The sequence below is a fragment of the Leopardus geoffroyi genome, chromosome B2 (genome assembly GCF_018350155.1).
Source record: "Leopardus geoffroyi isolate Oge1 chromosome B2, O.geoffroyi_Oge1_pat1.0, whole genome shotgun sequence".
In the NCBI taxonomy this organism is placed as follows: domain Eukaryota; kingdom Metazoa; phylum Chordata; class Mammalia; order Carnivora; family Felidae; genus Leopardus; species Leopardus geoffroyi.
Window position 1 is genome coordinate 15550282 of NC_059332.1, and position 17164 is coordinate 15567445.

General features: G+C 47.4%; 1 protein-coding gene across 9 annotated transcripts in view; it reads right to left on the reverse strand.

Moving 5' to 3' along the window:
- Window positions 1-10174: 10174 nt before the first annotated feature.
- PHACTR1 (phosphatase and actin regulator 1) overlaps window positions 10175-17164 on the reverse strand; it is a 566563-nt gene continuing 559573 nt past the window's right edge. For all 9 annotated transcript variants that reach the window (XM_045497381.1, XM_045497379.1, XM_045497377.1 and 6 more), the window contains 2 exons: window positions 14358-14434; window positions 10175-13519 (listed from right to left, as the gene is read on the reverse strand). In XM_045497381.1, the coding sequence (XP_045353337.1) occupies window positions 13504-13519; window positions 14358-14434 (93 nt within the window). In that variant the 3' untranslated portion in view covers window positions 10175-13503. The remainder of the gene's footprint in view (window positions 13520-14357; window positions 14435-17164) is intronic.

Genomic DNA, 17164 nt, shown 5'->3' on the forward strand with positions numbered 1-17164 from the left:
TACATGCACCGCCCCGCCCCGGGATGCTGGGATAAGTGCCTTTGACCCTGATTCTGTTCACGGGAGGGACTTTCTGAGCTAATGGGCCTCACCAGGGTGTGAAGTATTTTGACCTGCTTAGCTGAAGAAAACTCGCTTGCCCTCCTCTGGGAGGGGGGCTGTGAAATCACAGGCCTCCCACGGACCCCTGAAGCCCCCATTGAACAAGGTGTCAGTGACAACCGTCCCACTCCCACTCCGGGGTGGTGGTTAAGGAACGGACGGAATCTTCCTCCCTTCCATACCGTCCTCTGTCTTTTCCTAAAGGAACAACGGTGGCAAGGGTATCTCCACACGGGAGAACACGAGATTGAGGCTTGATCTGTTGCAGGGGAGAAGGGAAACGAGTGTGCAGAATTGCAGCTCAGCACGGCATGCGTCTTAACGGGTTTGTCAACTTAGAGGAATCCATTCAATTCTGCTTCTGTGGTTTATTCTTCCTGTCTCTTCTGCGAACAAATTCACTGTTTCATTTAAAAGGGCCCTTTGCCTTAATTTGGGGTGTTGCCCCATGGAAATATGAATGATCATGGCCTCTGTGAAATGTGGAATTTTTTTTTTTTTAATTAATGGCACCTAAAGAGCAGAACCCCCTTTACCAAAAAACAGTATTTGGGAAAGGGACTGGTTGCATGTCCACGACTGATTAAATGTCGGATATGTTCGTCCTATCTGGCTTTGGACAGCATGCTGTTCTCTTCCTGCCTTTGCCACAGCCCCAGGTGGGACCCATGCCAGGCCGGTGCCTGGCTCAACATTATTTCCCTTGCAGGAAGTCATAAATATTGGCCGACTGGCTCATGACTGTGTGAGGTCCGCACCGGTGGGAGTCACAGGCTGTGCACGGAGGGGAGAGGGTGGAGCTATTAGGGAAACAGCTTCTCTCTACCTGGAGGCTTGGAGAGAGCTGGTTGTGTTTCCTGATCGATGTCAGATGATGACGACACTACTTAAGCAGGTGGGATAACTGGGTGCAGGCTGAGAAAGAGAGCTCAGGAAAGCCATTGGCCTAGGAGGGCAGTTAAGAGCGATGCTTTAGAGTCAGACCCGGTTTGGAAGCCACCAGGTGTTGTAAGGATTAAATAAAATCATGCGTGAAAATGGCATAGCACAGTCTGGGTATGTAATGAGCGTTTTAATATTTGGGAGCTGTGTGTGGTGCCCACACAGCCTACGTTAGATGTTGGCCACACACCAGGGACCATAGGGGACAACAATTTGTTCATATCAGCTGTTTTGGTTTTGCACGCACGAGTACTCTGGCTCCTCGTTAGAGTCCAGGGTCACCTAAGCGAGCCCCCTCACAGACTCCAAGGAGGCCTAGGTGCTCAGTCCCTGAAGCCCCTTTGTTGTCCCGGAGGTGGTCACCACAGGGGCACCTGTGGACTGGTAGAGGCACAGGCGAGGAGGCTGTGAGTGTGATCATTCAGGCCGGAGACGATCGGCCAGTTGTCTCCTGCCAGTTGGCAGGTGTTCATCAGCAGCTGGGAGTGGAAGAGAGAAGGTGACTTCTAGGTGATGACGTTCACCGGAAAAGGAAGGAAGAGGAGGAAGAGGATTGGGGCAGAAGGGCAGCGTTTGAACACGTGGAAACAGAAGTGTGAGACACAACTGAGTCTGGTGCTTGGGAGACGTGTGTCACGCGTGACAGGTTAACAGTCGGTAAGAACTCACAGTGTGTCAGACACTGTTCTAAGCACCTTATGTGTATTTCATTTAACCCTCATCAGAGCCCCATAAAATAGGTGCCTTTACTCCCATTTTACAGATGAGAAAGCTGAGGCACAGTGTAACATGCCCAGCACAGCGGAAATTGACCTGCCCGACATAGCTGGTAACGGGTAGAGCCAGAATTTGACCCCAGAGCTTCTGGGCTCAGTGCCATATGTTGTTTCTTCTTCTTTTTCTCTTTCTTGATTGAAGTAGAGTCAACACGCAATGTTGCGCCCGTTTCAGGTGTACAACCTAGTGACTGGATAAGTGTGTGTGTGTTGCTGTGCTCACAAGTGTAGGTACCCACCTGTCACCATATGGCACTATGACAGTGCCACTGACATATTCCCTATGCTGTGCCTTTTATTCCTGTGCCTTATGCATTCCAGAACTGGAAGCCTATATCTCTCTCTGTCTTCACCAATTGTCCACTCCCCCTTGTCCTCTGGCAACCAGCAGTTCTCTATATTTATGGGTCTGCTTTTGTCCATTTTTTTTTTTGCTTGTTTTTTAAGATTTTTTTTTCCAATTTAATGTTATCTTTGAGAGGGAGATAGTGTGAGCAGCGGAGGGGCAAAGAGAGAGGGGGGCATAGAATCTGAAGCAGGCTCCAGGCTCTGAGCTGTCAGTATAGAGCCTGACGTGGGGCTTGAACCCATGAACTGCGAAGATCATGACCTGAGCTGAGGTCGGACGCTTAACTGACTGAGCCACCCAAGCACCCCCATTTGTTTTGTTTTTCAGACTCCACGTGTAAGCAAAATCACATGGTATTTGTCTTTCTCTACTGGACTTCTTTTACTTGGTATAATAGTCTCTAGGGCCATCCGTGTTGTTGCAAATGGTTCTCTCTCTCTCTCGCTCTCACTCTTACGTTTTCCTTATTCATTCAGCTATCAGTGGACACTTGGGTTGCATCCATACCTTGGCTGTCGTAAATGCTGGGTGCATGTTTTCATTTTTTTTTCAGGTAAATACTCAGTAGTGGAATTATTGGATCTTATGGTAGTTCTGTTTTTAATTTTTTTTGAGGCACCTCCATACTGTTTTCCACAGTGGCTGCACCAATTTACATTCCCACCAACAGGGCACAGGGTTCCCTTTTCTCCACATCTTCACTAACACCTGTTTCTTGCGTTTTTGATGCTTGCCATTCTGACAAGTATGAAGTGATAGCTCATCGTGGTTTTTGACTTGCATTTCCTGATGATTAATGATGTTGAGCATTTTCTCATGTGTCTGGTTGGCCATCTGCCTTCTTTGGAAAAAGTGTCTTTTCAGATCCTCTCATTTTTTAATAAGATTATTTTCTGATGTTATGTAAGTTCTTTACATATTTTGGATATTAACCCCTTATTGGATTTATCATTTGCTCCTATCTTCTCCCATTCAGGAGGTTGCATATCTTCTGTTGACGTTTCTTTATATTTTGGTGTAGTCCCAAGAGTTTATTTTTGTTTCCCTTCCCCGGGGAGACTTATCTATGAAAATGTTGCTAAGCTGATGTCAGAGATTACTGCCTGTGTTTTCTTCCAGGAGTTTTGTGATTTTAGGTTTTACATTTACATCTTTAATCCATTTTGACTTTATTTTTGTGTATGGTGTATGAGAAAGTGGTCCAGTTTCATTCTTTTGCATGTAGCTGTTAACTTGTCCGAGCACCATTAATTGAAGAGACTGTCTTTTCTCCATTGTGTATTCTTGTGTTATAGATTAATTGACCATATAAGCATGGGTTTAATTCTTGGTTGTCTATTCTGTTCCATTGATCTAAATGTCTCCTTCTGTCCCGGTACCATACTGTTTTGAATATTAGAGCTTTGTAGTATACCTTGAAATCTGGGATTGTGATACTTCCTTTTTTTTTTTTTTTTTTTTTTTTTCCCCTCTAGATTGCTTTGGCTATTTGGGGTCTTTTGTTCTATAAAAATTTTAGTATCTTTTCTACTTCTAGGAGATATATTATTGGCATTTTGATAGGGATTGCATTTAATCTATATATTGCTTTGGTTAGTATGGACATGTTAACAATATTCTTCCATTCCATGAGCATGGTATGTCTTTCCATTTATTTGTGTCATCTTTAGTTTTTTTTCATCAATGTTTTATAGTTTTCAGAGTACAGGTCTTTCACCTCTTTGGTTAACTTTACTCCTAGCCACTTTGTTCTTTTGGGTGAAATTGTAAATGGATTGCTGTTCACATTTCTGCTCCTTTATTATTAGTGTATATAGAAAGGCAACAAATTTCTGTATGTTAATTTTGTAGCCTGCAATTTTACTGAGTTAACTTACGATTTCTAATCGTTTTTGGTAGAGTCTTTAGGGTTTTCTGTGTATAGTATGTCATCTGCAAATAGTGACAGTTTTAGTTCTTCCTTACTAACTTGGATGCCTAAAAAAAACTAAACCTATATTTTGGAAGCCTTTTATTTCTTGTCTGATTGCTGTGGCTAGGACTTCTGGTACTGTGTTGAATAAAAGTGATCAGTGAGAGTGGGTATCCTTGTCTTGTTCCTGATCTTAGAGGAAAAGCTCTTTTTCACTGCTGAGTGTCATGTTAGCTGTAAGTTTGTTATACATGGTCTTTATTATATTGAAGTATTTCTCTCTAAACCCACTGTGTTGAGAGCTTTTATCATGAATGGATGTTGAATTTTGTAAACGATTTTCCTGCATCTATTGAGATGATCTTGTGATTCTTATCCTTTATTTTGTTAATGTGGCGTGTCATGTTGATTGAGTTGCAAATATTGAACCATGCTTGTATCCTGGAATAAATCCTGCTTGATCATGGTGAATGATTTTTTAATGTATTGTTGAATGTGGTCTGCTAGTATTTTGTTGAGGATTTTTGCACCTATGGTCATCAGGGATATTGGCCTGTAGTTTTGTTTTTTGAACAGTGTGTTTGGTATTAGGGTGATGTTGGCCTTGCAGGAGGTATTTGGAAGCTTTCCTTCCTCTTCTGTTTTTTGGAGTAGAGAACTAGGTGTTAATTCTTTAAATATTCCGTAGAATTCACTTGTGAACCCATTTGGACTTTTGGTTGAGTTTTTTTTATTACCAGTTTAATTTTGTTACTAGTAATTGGTCTATTAAGATTTTCTATTTCTTCCTAATTTGGTTTTGGAAGATTATATATTTCCAGGAATGTATCCATTTCTTCCAGGTTGTCCAATTTGTTGACATATCATTTTTCGTAGTAGTCTTTTACAATCCTTTGTATTTCTGTAGTGTTGGTTCTCCTCTTTTCATTCCTGGTTTGATCTATTTGGTCCTTTCTCTCTTTTTCTTGAGTCTGGCTAAAGGTTTATCAATTTTGTCTATCTTTTCAAAGAACCAGCTCTTGATTTCATTAATCTTTTCTATTTTTTAAGTCTTTATTTCATTTATTTCTGTTCTGATCTTTATTATTTCCTTCTACTAACTTTGAGTTTTATTCTTTTTCTAGTTCCTTTAGGTATAAGGTTAGATTGGGATTTTTCTGGTTTCTTGAGGTAGGCCTGTATTACTATAAATTTCCCTCTTAGATCTGCTTTCACTGCTTCCTAAAGATTTTGGACTGTTGTTTTCATTTTCATTTGTCTCCATGTATTTTATTTCCTCTTTCATTCCTTCATTGACCCATTGGTTGTTTAGTAGCATGTTGTTTAGCCTCCATTGTGTTGTTTTTATTGTCATTTTTTTCTTGTAATTTTTTTCTAGTTTCATACTATTGTGGTCAGAAAAGATGCATGATATGATTTCAGTCATCTTAAATTTATTGGGACTTGTTTGTGGCCTAATATGTGATAGGTCCTGGAGAATGTTACATGTGCAGTTGAAAAAAATTGTATTCTGTTGTTTTTGGATGGAATGTTCTGTATATATGTTAAGTCCATCTAGTCTCATGTGTTGTTCAAAGACACTGTTCCCATGTTTTCTACCTGGATGACCTATCCATTGATGTGAAGTGTTAAAATCCTCTATTGTTATCACATTACTGCCAGTTTCTTCATTTATGTTTGTTAATATTTGCTTTACGTATTTAGGTGCTTCAATGTTGGGTGCATAGATGTTTACAATTGTTATATATCCTCTTTTTGAAGTGATCCCTTTATCATTATATATTGCCCTTCTTGTTACAGTCTTTTTTAATTTTTTTAATTTTTATTTATTTATTTTTTTAACATTTATTTATTTTTGAGACAGAGAGAGACAGAGCATGAACAGGGGAGGGGCAGAGAGAGAGGGAGACACAGAATCTGAAACAGGCTCCAGGCTCTGAGCTGTCAGCACAGAGCCCGACACGGGGCTCGAACTCATGGACCGTGAGATCATGACCTGAGCCGAAGTCGGCCGCTTAACCGACTGAGCCACCCAGGCGCCCCTACAGTCTTTTTTTAAAAGTCTCTTTTGTCCAGGGCACCTGGGTGGCTAAGTTGGTTAAGTGTCCAACTCTTGATCTCAGCTCAGGTCTTGATATTACAGTTGTAAGTTTAAGCCCCAACATTGGGCTCCATGCTGGGTGTGAAGTCCACTTAAAAAAAAAGTCTGTTTTGTCTGATATAAGTGTTGATACCTGGCTTTTTTCAGCCTCCATTTGTGTGGAATGTCTTTTTCCATCCCTTCACTTTCAGTCTGTGTGCATCTTTGGATCTGATGTCTCTTGTGGGCAGCATATAGGTGGGTCTTGTTTTTTCATCCATTCCACCATTTTATGTCTTTTGATTGGAGCATTTAGGCCACTTACATTTAAAGTAATTATTGGTAGGTATGTATTTATTATCATTTTGTTGTTTTCTGACTTTTGTAGTTCTTCTCTGCATCACTTGCTTTCTTGTGTTTGATGACATTGTTATGCTTGGCTTTCTTTGACTTTATTTTTTTTTTGTACCTATTATTACAGGTTTTTGGTGTGTGGTTACCAAGAGGTTCATATATAACATTCTAAATTTATGGCAATCTATACTAAGTTGATGGTGACCGAAGTTTGAACACATTCTAAAAGAACTGTATTTTTACTCCTCCTTCCACATTTTGCACGTACACTTACATTTCTCAATTTTGTGGTTACCCTTAATTTTTTAGGTAGAATTGATTTTACTACCTTTGTCTTTGAACCTTCATACTAGCTTTATAAGTGACTGCTCTACTACCTTTACTGTATGTTTGCTTTTACTCATGCAATTTTTTTCTTTTCGTAATTTTCTTCTAATTATGGCCTTTTCTTTTCCACTTAAAGAGATTCCTTTAACATTTCTTATAAGGCTGGTCTAGTGATGATGGTTTTTGTTTTTGTTTTTGTTTTTGTTTTTTTTTTTGGTCTGGAAAACTGTATAGTCTTACAGGGTTTCCTTTGTAAGTAGCTTTTTGCTTTTCTCTTGCTTTTGAATTTCTCTTTAATCTTTGGCATTTTAATTATTATGTGCTGTGGTGTGGTGTGGACCTGCTTGTGTTCCTTTTGTTTGGAACTCTCTGTGCTTCCTGAATCTGAAGGTCTGTTTCCTTCCCCAGTGTAGGGGTTTTCAGCTATTATTCCTTCAAACAAGCCTTTGCCCCATTCTCTTCTCGCCTCCTCCTGGGACCCCTGTAATGCCAATGTTTGTTTGCTGGACCTGTTGTCCAGGAGATCCCTTAACCTATCTTCATCTTTTAAATTCTTTTTTATTTTTGCTGTTCAGCTTGTATACATCCATTATCCTATCTCCCAGATCTGTTCTGCATCCTCGAATATACTGTTGATTATTTCAATTATTGTGCTCTTCAGATCTGGTTCTTTTTCATAAAGTTTTCTTTCTCCTTGGTGCAATTCTCACTAAATTCATCCAATTTTCTTTCCAGTCCTGTGAGCGTCTTAAGGCCCATTACTTTGAACTCTTTATCAGGTACATTGGTTATCTTCATTTCCTTTTCTTTTTCTGAGGTTTTGTCTTGTTCTTTTGTTTGGAACATATTCCTCTGTCTCATTTTGCTCAATTTTGTGTTTATGTGAATGGCGGGGCGGGGGTGGGGGAGCACCTACTTCCCCTAATTTGAAAGAATGGTCTTGTGTATGGTTATGCCCTGTATAGACTGTGTGTGCCTGGTGACTTTGACCGGCTGGAGCTGTAGTTGGCATGGGCGGGGGGCCCCAGGACAGGCTGTGCTTGGGGTTGCCCTGGTGGAATGGCCTGAGCTGAAGTGGGCATGAGCTGGGGTGTCCCATGGTGTTCTATGCAGACGGCACCCTGATGGAGCCTCTGGAGCCGAGGCAGGCACAGGCCGGGGGTACTGGGCCACCCCATGTAGAGGGTGCCCTGGCGGAGCAGCTGAAGTTGAAGCGGGGTGCAGGCTGAACGGTCCCAGGCTGCTTTGCATGGGGAGTACCCTAGCCAAGGCAGGTGCAGCCTGGGGGCCTGGAGGGCTCCACACAGGGTGTGACCTGGCAAGCCAGGTGGTCCCAGGGTAGCAGCACTGCATGCTCCTAACGCATATGCTCCACGGCTGCTTTGTGACATCCAGAAACCCAGGCCAGGAGCTCAGGGTAGATTTGAGCTGTATCTGTAGATATGTGGTTCATCTGAGGCCAGGCGAGTGCTTAGGACCTGTGGAGAGCCAGCTAGGGAGTGTTTCTGGTGTCCAACTTGTCCTTTCTGTTAATAATCAGGTGTAAGCAAGCAAATCACTGATGCATCCCAAAGTTGGGGTGTGTAGAAGATAACAGACTGTGTCTTAAGCATCACTGCTCAGGGCCCACAAGCCCCTCCAGGATGCTTTTTTTTTGCCCAGAGGAAGGGGGAGGCAGGACAGCAGAAGGTAGTCTGGTTGATAGCTTCAGGATGAGCTCCCACGAAGGCACACTGGGAAAGGGCAGGGAGGTCCCACTAGCAATGAGCCCTCCAGGAGGCCAACCTAAGGCAAGGAGGGGTGGCAGGCATGCACGTCAGCCTTGCAGGTGGTCTGAAGGAGAGGAATCCAGACTGTTCTCTAAGAGACTGCCCTGCCAGGACTTACCTAAAGCTTACTCTTTCTTTGGGACGTAGTGTTTTAAAATGCAGATGAACCCAAGTCATAGAAAGCTGATGTCCTAAAGGACATCATAGGACATCTGATTGTGTCCCCATTTTCCAGGTGAGAAAATTGAGGCCCAGAGAAGTAAAATGACTCGGACAAACTGCTTGGTTAGGTGTTGTGGCATAGCCACCACTTGTCTGTCCTAGGATGACTAAACATCTCAGGATGGGACACGCCCGGCCGCCTCTACCTATTGGGGATGTAGAGCCATAGCCTCTGTTCACTTCAGCAAGGGCTCCCTCAGGATGATGGCCCGTTTCCTTCCGTCTTGCAGGGCAAAGCCTATTGGGGGCGCCACCAAAGCTTCTCTTTATAGGTCTTCCACGCCTTTCGGTACCTGCAGTTCTGTCCTGCCGGTTAGATTTATTACGAGTCAGAGAGCTCTGCAGGTGCGCAGGGGCAGAATGGGGCCGAAGCTCTCAGCACGAAACGTGAAAACCTTTCTGTAACCCCTCACCTCCTCTGCCATAGCCACTCCTGCTCCAAGAGTCCCTCCGCCTGCACAGGTGAGAGCCTGTGTGCCCTCCGAGGCAATGCTGCAGAGTGCTGAGGGCCAGTGCGGACTTTGTGGTCGCTGCTCAGCAAAGAAGTAAGCGGTGTGTGCGCTCACTCTGGTCTTGGGAGCTGGAGACTCCCAGGCGAAGCAAAAGCGGCTCCTGTCGTCCCAGCCCTTGCTACTCAGAAGCATGATTTCTGGACCAGCAGCATTAGCATGTCCTGGGAGCTAGCTAGAAATGCAGACTCTCAGGCCCACCCAGACTTCCTGAGTTGGCACCTGCGTGGTAAGACCTTCACCAGGACTCCCAGGAGCGGCACAGGGGAGCCACGCTAGGGTAAGCTCCCTGTCCCCAGGGTCGCCTTCTTCCAGGGCCGGGCCAAACATCGGTTGTCCGGTCACTTCACCCACCTAGAAAAATGCAGCCAGCAAACACCGAAGCTTGTCTTGCCTTCCCCCCAGCACTTCAAAAAGACAAGTCAGGACCAGAAAGTTAGGTCTCGCCCAGAGACCGAGAAAGTACTCAAAAGCCAAGTAGTTGGCTTTTGCTTTGGGGCAGTGACACCCCACGGCACTGCTGGTACCCAAAGCTGTCTCATAGCTGCTCTTATGGGGAGGACTCTGAGGGACTGCAGTTTATTAAAGGGCAGCTGGGCAGTATGTCTTAGAAAGTCCTAGAAAGCTAATTTACGTGCAGCCATCCTCCCCGCACCCAGTAACACCTGATACACGAGGAGGTTGTCTGCCTCCATGACTCTGACGCTTTGCTGCTGAGCTGACCTGCCCTTCATCCCCTCCGCAGCCCAACTCTTTTCGGTGGTTGACAAGACACACGGGAGCCAAGGAAAGGATTTTTTTTTTTTTAGACTTTTTTTTTTTTTTTTGGTTTGTTTTTAAAGAAACTGCATACATCATCAGAGACAAACAATAATTTAAATACCATGCAGTTTCTGTATGTACAAAACCTAGGCCATAGAGATCCAGTTTAATTTGTATTGTATTTACATCGTCTTCCTCACACAGCCATCATCTGTTAAATTAGAACACAGGAGAGTGCTCCTATACGAAGACAAACTATGTACAGACACCCGGGAAGCCACTGGAAAAAGCAACTGGTTTGGGGACTGACAGACAGATGGGAAGAAAAAGTCATCGGAGGTGACCTCCACCCACTGACTGTGCACGGGGAGAGTCTGAAATCCCATTCATCGAAGCACACACCACAATATTCATTCGGCAAATATAAATACACGTCCATAGCGGGAGAAAAATAAACCCAGAGGTTTTTTTTTTTTTGTTTTTTTTTTTGTTTTTTTTTTTTTTTATCACACCTACCATCACGTTGTTTGGTTTCTCTAATTGGACATAAAGGCTAACGTTTTAAAAGTTTTACAGGGCTTTGGAGAGGAATCGATCAGCAATTTTGAAACACAGCAAGGAGGCCAACAGGAGTCCCTTCTGCCACAGGAGATGGTGCGGAGCATGGGGCAATGTCTGCTTTCAAGAGGGAAACCTCTTGAGAAACTTCACATTCTTCCTCACACTGACCCAGAGGACAGAAGGCTCAACTGGGAACTGACACGCACAAGACCTTTGAGAATTGCAGCTTTTTCAGAAAAGGGGATGCATTTTAAACCATCTAGCCCATCTCTCCCTTTTTTTTTTTTTTTTATAATTGTCAATTTGCCATCTTAGAAAGTAACACCTCTTCCAGTTGTCCTAACGATATGGCAAAAAAAAAGAAATTGGGATTTCTAGAAAGACCTCAGGATTTCATGAAAGGGAGGAGGCGGCAGAGGGCCAACCTGTGGTCCACGGAGGTGGCAGAGCCCCTGAGCTGGGCTTGAAATAATCACCCACCTTGATGGCAGGTGGGATTTCTGTAGCACAGCAGGTGCACCCCTAATTCCTGCGACTGACTTCTCCCAAAGGGTGCTCTTCAGGGATGGAGGCTGAAATTGTGTTCAATTTCTCCCCAGCTCCAAGCGGACTGCAAGAACAGGGCACTTTGGGCAGGAAACCTGGGCTGCTGGCTGGCTGCAGGAAACGGACTTGGGCGTCACGTTCCCAGGGCATCAGAGGCCCAAAAACCAAAGCCAGCAAAGAAGCCATTGGCCTTCGAGGGAGGAGTCCAGGCGATGGAATGAGTTCCCGTAGGACTCGCTCCTGGGCCCGCGGAAGGCCTGGCCATCATGTCAGGGCCCTGTGAGCCGCATGAAGACAGCTGTGAGTTACAGGAAGCTCAGACTCAAACCCGGGCAAGGCAGGCACCTCCGCCTGGAACACGTGCCCGCTGTAGAGAAGTTAAACGAAAGAGCCCTACATCTTTCGTCACACCATTTGCACATTCAAACGTCAGTAAGCCTTTCGGGAAGACTGTGTTTACAGCCACGCTAAAATCCCGACCACGTTTTCCCTGAACTATCAGATTCCACATTCAAAGAGAAAAGGATCTAGTGACGGCCCCTCCTTGGGCCAGGCAGCGGCGTGCTCACTCCCGGTGGTACGGGGACAACTTTGCGACGGCTACTGGGCACTGCCTGAAGAACTGCCCTGAGCTCCCCCCAGACTCTGCACAGCTCCTGGGTTAACGGCGGCCACAGGGGCTGTTAATGCCTGCTGAAAATTCAACGGCCTCGCCGATGGGTGTGCATCCCAAGAGTAACTTGCTTCCCACATGTTTTGGGGTGGGAACTGGTCAACTCCTTTCTGTGAAGGCCAGTCTGGGATCTTTCTAAATCTCGGGCATGTGTGGAGGAGAGCAAGCCATTACCGAGAAAAATCACGGTAACTGTGAGACCACGACGGAGGTCCAGGCAGGGCTTGGTGACAGAGGGCCCTACAGGGTCTGTCAGGCAGGAAAACAGAAGCAGCCGTGACGGGCCCCGTGAAGAGAGTGGTTAGGGTTTGGGGGCTGTCCTTCCACTCACTGCACATCTTACCCGGGGTGTCCCCGTCAGGAGGGCACTGCCTTCCTGTGGTCCCAAGCGAATGGGACAGCTAGAGATACACCTCCCATCAGCTTTACCAGCACCACGAGGGAGAGGAAGGATGCTCTCCAGATGGGTAGGAGCAGGAAGGTACAGCACGGGCAGGTGTGGCTGGTGTTTGCGCCATTCTGGCATATGCCGAACCCTGAAGGCCCTCCACAGAAACTCTTCAGTGCAAAGAAAGGAGACTAGAAGGCCATCGGGTGGTTCTGGAGTCCCAGTCCGTCAGAGACCGGCGAGCCAGTCTTTCAGGAATGGTTTCTGGCTTGCATGCATTGGTCCTACACTCAGAAGCTGTTACCTTGCAACCCATACAGTCACTGGCCCTGGGGTGCGTGGAGAAAACGAACATCAGCCAAGCAGTTTCTCTCCCCAGCCTCTCCGTCCTCACCAGGCTCCTTACACTCAGATGCACCAATGCCACGGGCGTCCCATAGCAGTGGCCGGGTGCACAAGACCACCCGTGACATTTGGCTTTTTTAACACAGATGGGTCAATTCGAACTGAGCAGATGACAGCTTCCCCTGTGCACACCAGAGCTTCCCGGGAGGCAGCTCCGCTCAGTCTGAGGGGACAGGATAGGTGCTCAGTGCCGGCCTTCCATACCTGCGGCCCACACACTCTCGAGACAGACAGTCGACCACAGACTCCCCCAGAAAAGCATCTTCCCTTTTGTTCACGGTATGGATGACGGCTGAAGGGAGAGAAAGGACAGGGGTGACTGAGAACAGTGCTCCCTCTCAGCCTCCTCCTGAGAGGCCCCCAAGTCGGACGCCACACCCAGAGCCAGTGTGTTTGGCCAAGTCTAGAAAGCCAACCAGACCATGTGCACAGTCCATTCCAGGCCGAACCCACTGCCTCAGCTTTCTTTGGACCCAGGTGACAGACACTTGAGGGTAAGAGGTTCGCTGGAGCCTAAATGAACACGGCACCTGCCAGGCCTGGAGGGAGAGGACCAGGACCGCTCCGAGCGCCGGGAAGTCTCCACTCTGGCCTGCCAGTGCCCTCGGAGTCCGTGGCGGTACCAGCAGCTCTGACTGCGGAGTGGTGACCACTGGGCTTTTGCAAAGAGAATCCTGATCGAGTTTCCTTTTTCTTCTTCTTCTTTTTAAAAAAAGGCAGTTCAGAAGATTTACATCATAATGGGGAAGTGAATAAATACCAGCACTTATGGTTCTTATAAATTTATGTTTCGAAGACAGCATAGCACTCAGGAGGAATTTGACTGTTAAGGTCGGTGAAACCTAGAAAACAAATAATTAAGTCAAGACCAAGGGGCTGCTAGAGATGCCGGATGCCACAGCCCGAGCGTCCCATCCTCAGACTCCCCGTGGCTGACGAGTGGCAGGTTAAATCTGGTTAAACCTCTGGCCAAAGGCACATCCCTAACAGAACTCCTCAAGTACTGGAGCCCCCACGGAATTCACCTTATGTTTGGGAGTAGTTTCATCTGGAGCTCCTGGGGGCCCAAACCGGACGGCCCTGGTGGCCCTCGGCCCACGCTCTCAGCCTGGACTCGGCAGCAAGGTGGAGCACCCAACTTGCGTCTCTGAGCCCAGGCACCAGTCGGCACGTCCTGTTTCTCTAAGTGTTCGCCACAGGAGTCCTAAGAATTAAGTCAATGGCTCTGCCACTAGCTAGCCATGTGACCTTGCATCAGCCCCTTAAACCTCTCTGTGCCTAAGTTTCCCCAAAGGAGGATATGGGCACACAGAATCACAGGAGCAAACCCACTCTGGAAGTCCCACGTGGATTTGGTATTTTGCCCAGGCTTGGCTTGGGCTGACTGGATATAAATGTCAACGGGCTTTTCTTCTCAGCTTAGGTTTCCATAAAAACCCACTCTGGGGTTATGGGTGGTCTGGCACTTAACAGATCTTTAAGTGAAAAACTAGGCCTTCAGAAGGTGGCGGTGCTCCTTCCCCTCGATAAGGAAACCACAGTGGACCTTCATGAGGACCTTGTCTTATCCCCCACCCCTCCCCACCACACCACCTGTAATCCGGAAGCAGATGGCAGTTGGGAAGCAGGTATGACCATTTGAAGGAAGAAAAAGGGAAAAGAACCCCTCAATTTACTAACCTTGTTAAATGTCTACTCAATTCATGAACTTCCATTTCAGTGCTTTTAAATTCATTGAGCTCCTTTCGAATGGCAGCCTGGAATGAAGAGAGGTCCGTGAATATGCAGAAGAGACAGATGGAAGGGAGTTCGATTACCTGTTTTGTTTGACAAAGCCGAACGACCCAGTATAAGTACGGAAAATGAATTCCTTCACTGGGAGGGGAAAGAAAATCACCTGGAACCGACACAGAATCCCCCCGCCCCCTAAATGTAAATCGCAAATGATATCTGGCCTACTGCCCAAAGTGTCTTCCTCTCTCTGAGGAGCGCCTCCGGGGCAGCAAGAGGCCATGCAGATCTGCCCCACACTCCTGGGGTCTTGAATGCACTTTTCAAGTTGTGGTGTTTTTCCAACGTTTTATTTTTTTGAGACAGTGCGAGCAGGGGAGGGGAACAGAGAGAGGGGGACAGAGGATCCGAAGCTGGCTCCGCACTGATAGCATCAAGTCTGATGCGGGGCTCCAACCCGCGAACCGTGAGACCATGACCTGAGACAAAGAAGCTCAACCGACAGAGCCACCTGATGCCCCGAGTGCACATTTAAATGTCAACCCCTCATCTTCTGTAGGCAAACAATCTAAGCTCAGCACAAGCACTGTGCTGCCTCAGGATGGGTCCTTCTAGAAGGGGTGGGTCAAATTCCTCAGTCAAATTAAGGGAATGGGTGATTGCCAGCTGCCTCCTTTCCGTTTGATTTACAAAGACTTCGCGCTCTTTCACAGCTCTGTTGATTCGGAGGTGGTCTATGCCATTATCAAGGGTATGGCTCGTTTGAGTAGCTGCCCCCTTCCAGCAGCACCCATAGATGTGCTGCGGCTGAGGGAGGGCAGGCAGGCAGGATGCAAGGACAGACGAGGAGGTGGAACAGAAGGTTTTGACACTGCAGAAAACCTCACTTCCTCCCCAGGCACTGAAATTCTAAACATGCGCTCTTTTCCAGAGCTACTTCTAATGTTCATTTATTTTTGAGGGGGGGGGGGAGGGGCAGAGAGAAAGAGAGGGAGACCCAGAATCCGAAGCAGGCTTCAGGCTCTGAGCAGTCAGCACAGAGGGCGACGTGGGGCTCGAACTACAAACCGTGGGATCATGACCTGAGCTGAAGTCGGACGCTTAACCGACTGAGCCACCCAGGCGCTCCCTCCCAGAGCTCCTTCTAATGGGAGTGCAGTAGAACCTTGGTTTGTGAACATCGTTCATTCCGGAAACACGCCTGCAATCCAAAGCACTTGTGTACCAAAGCGAATTTCAAGAACCACTGGCTCAGCTGTGATCATGTGACGTTCGGCGTCACGCTCTACTCACATTCCAAGATATCGCTTGTTTATCAAGTTAACATTTATTAGAAACGTGTGCTTGTCTTCCTCACAGTCCGAGGTTTTGCTGTATTTCCTTCGATGGGACTGTCAAGGCACTGAGAGTCAGGCCGGAAAGGCCGGCAGGCAGGATCGGAGTGGCTCCCCCCAGAGAAGGCAGGCGCACCCCCCTCTGTGGGCGCCACTTCCTGTTCTTGTGCCGCAGTTCTTGAGGAACTGGGTCCCCTGAATGCGACGCACAACTTCAGCACGTGCATGGGGAGACACGCTGTACTTTACCCCCGCTTTTCTGATACCCTCCCTCATCCTCGGTCAGCAAGGGTGCTGCAGTCAGGCTGTGAACAAAAGGCAGGAGGCGCCAGGGCTCCTTCCTCTGTTCCCGTTTAGGTGACACAACAGCCTGGGGGCTGGGCCTCTGGGTCTGTGTGTCTGTCTGGTGGATGGTGGTGCCGGTTCCTGGGGCCACTACCACAGATGCCCGTCCGGGGAAGCAATGAGTGTTACGTTTAAGAGGAGGGCAGAGGCTTCCATTCCATCAGGACCTGTGGGTGGACCCACCGTGTGGGAGGCATTTCTGGAAAGCCTGCTTCTGGCCCCAATGTTCCCACCCGCGTGCCGCGGCTTCCCTGTGTTCAAACTCCCTGCGCTCGATCAGGCCAGAGTCTGCGCTGTAGACGGCCTCACCCTGCAGCCCATGTAAGAAAGGCACTGGCCCTGCGAATTCGTGGGGCGAAGGCAGGACTCAAGAGAAGGCCCCCGATGTATGCCAGAGTCTCCTCAATGTCACCTGCACACCAGACGTGGTCATTATTTTAGATTTTGTTTTAAAAGGCTCTTAGCTCTCCAGTTCCTAACGGTGACTGGACTAGGGTCCCAAAGGATTACGCAGCAGAGGTTCATTTCGATTTATGGTCCAGGGACAGGTGAGAATTCCCTTTTGCTTCACTGCATTTCTTACAAAACTCAGCCTCAGATTCTTCTTGTTTTCCAAAAGGATGACGGTTTAGCGTAGCGAGGCACGTTTTGCCGTCTCTGTGATTTGTGGCCCGTTTCTACCGTTAGGGTATAATAACCGCAGACACAGTGAGCTGGTCTCTCTTTAGTTTTGCGAATCCTACTGGGTGCCGAGGACAGCGTCCTCTCCACGAAGGGCTGCGAGAAGCCTGGGGCCCCGCACTCGTGAACCGTTCTGCGCCCATTCAGATGTTCTGTTTCTGTGGGCACAGCCGCCCACGCGGCCTCTCCTCCTGCTGTCACTCAGCATGACATTATGTGACTGTCGCGTGCCTTCTCTCCGGCAGTGGAGAATCAATTCGGTGACCTCCCCGCAGGTTATCTGGAGCCCTGGGAGAAGCGGCACCCTCAGCGGGCCCAGGGGGCGCTCGGCACCCCATGACGGCCACTGCAACCACGGCCTCGCTGCTGGTCTCAGCCCGGGGTCCCGGCAGCAAG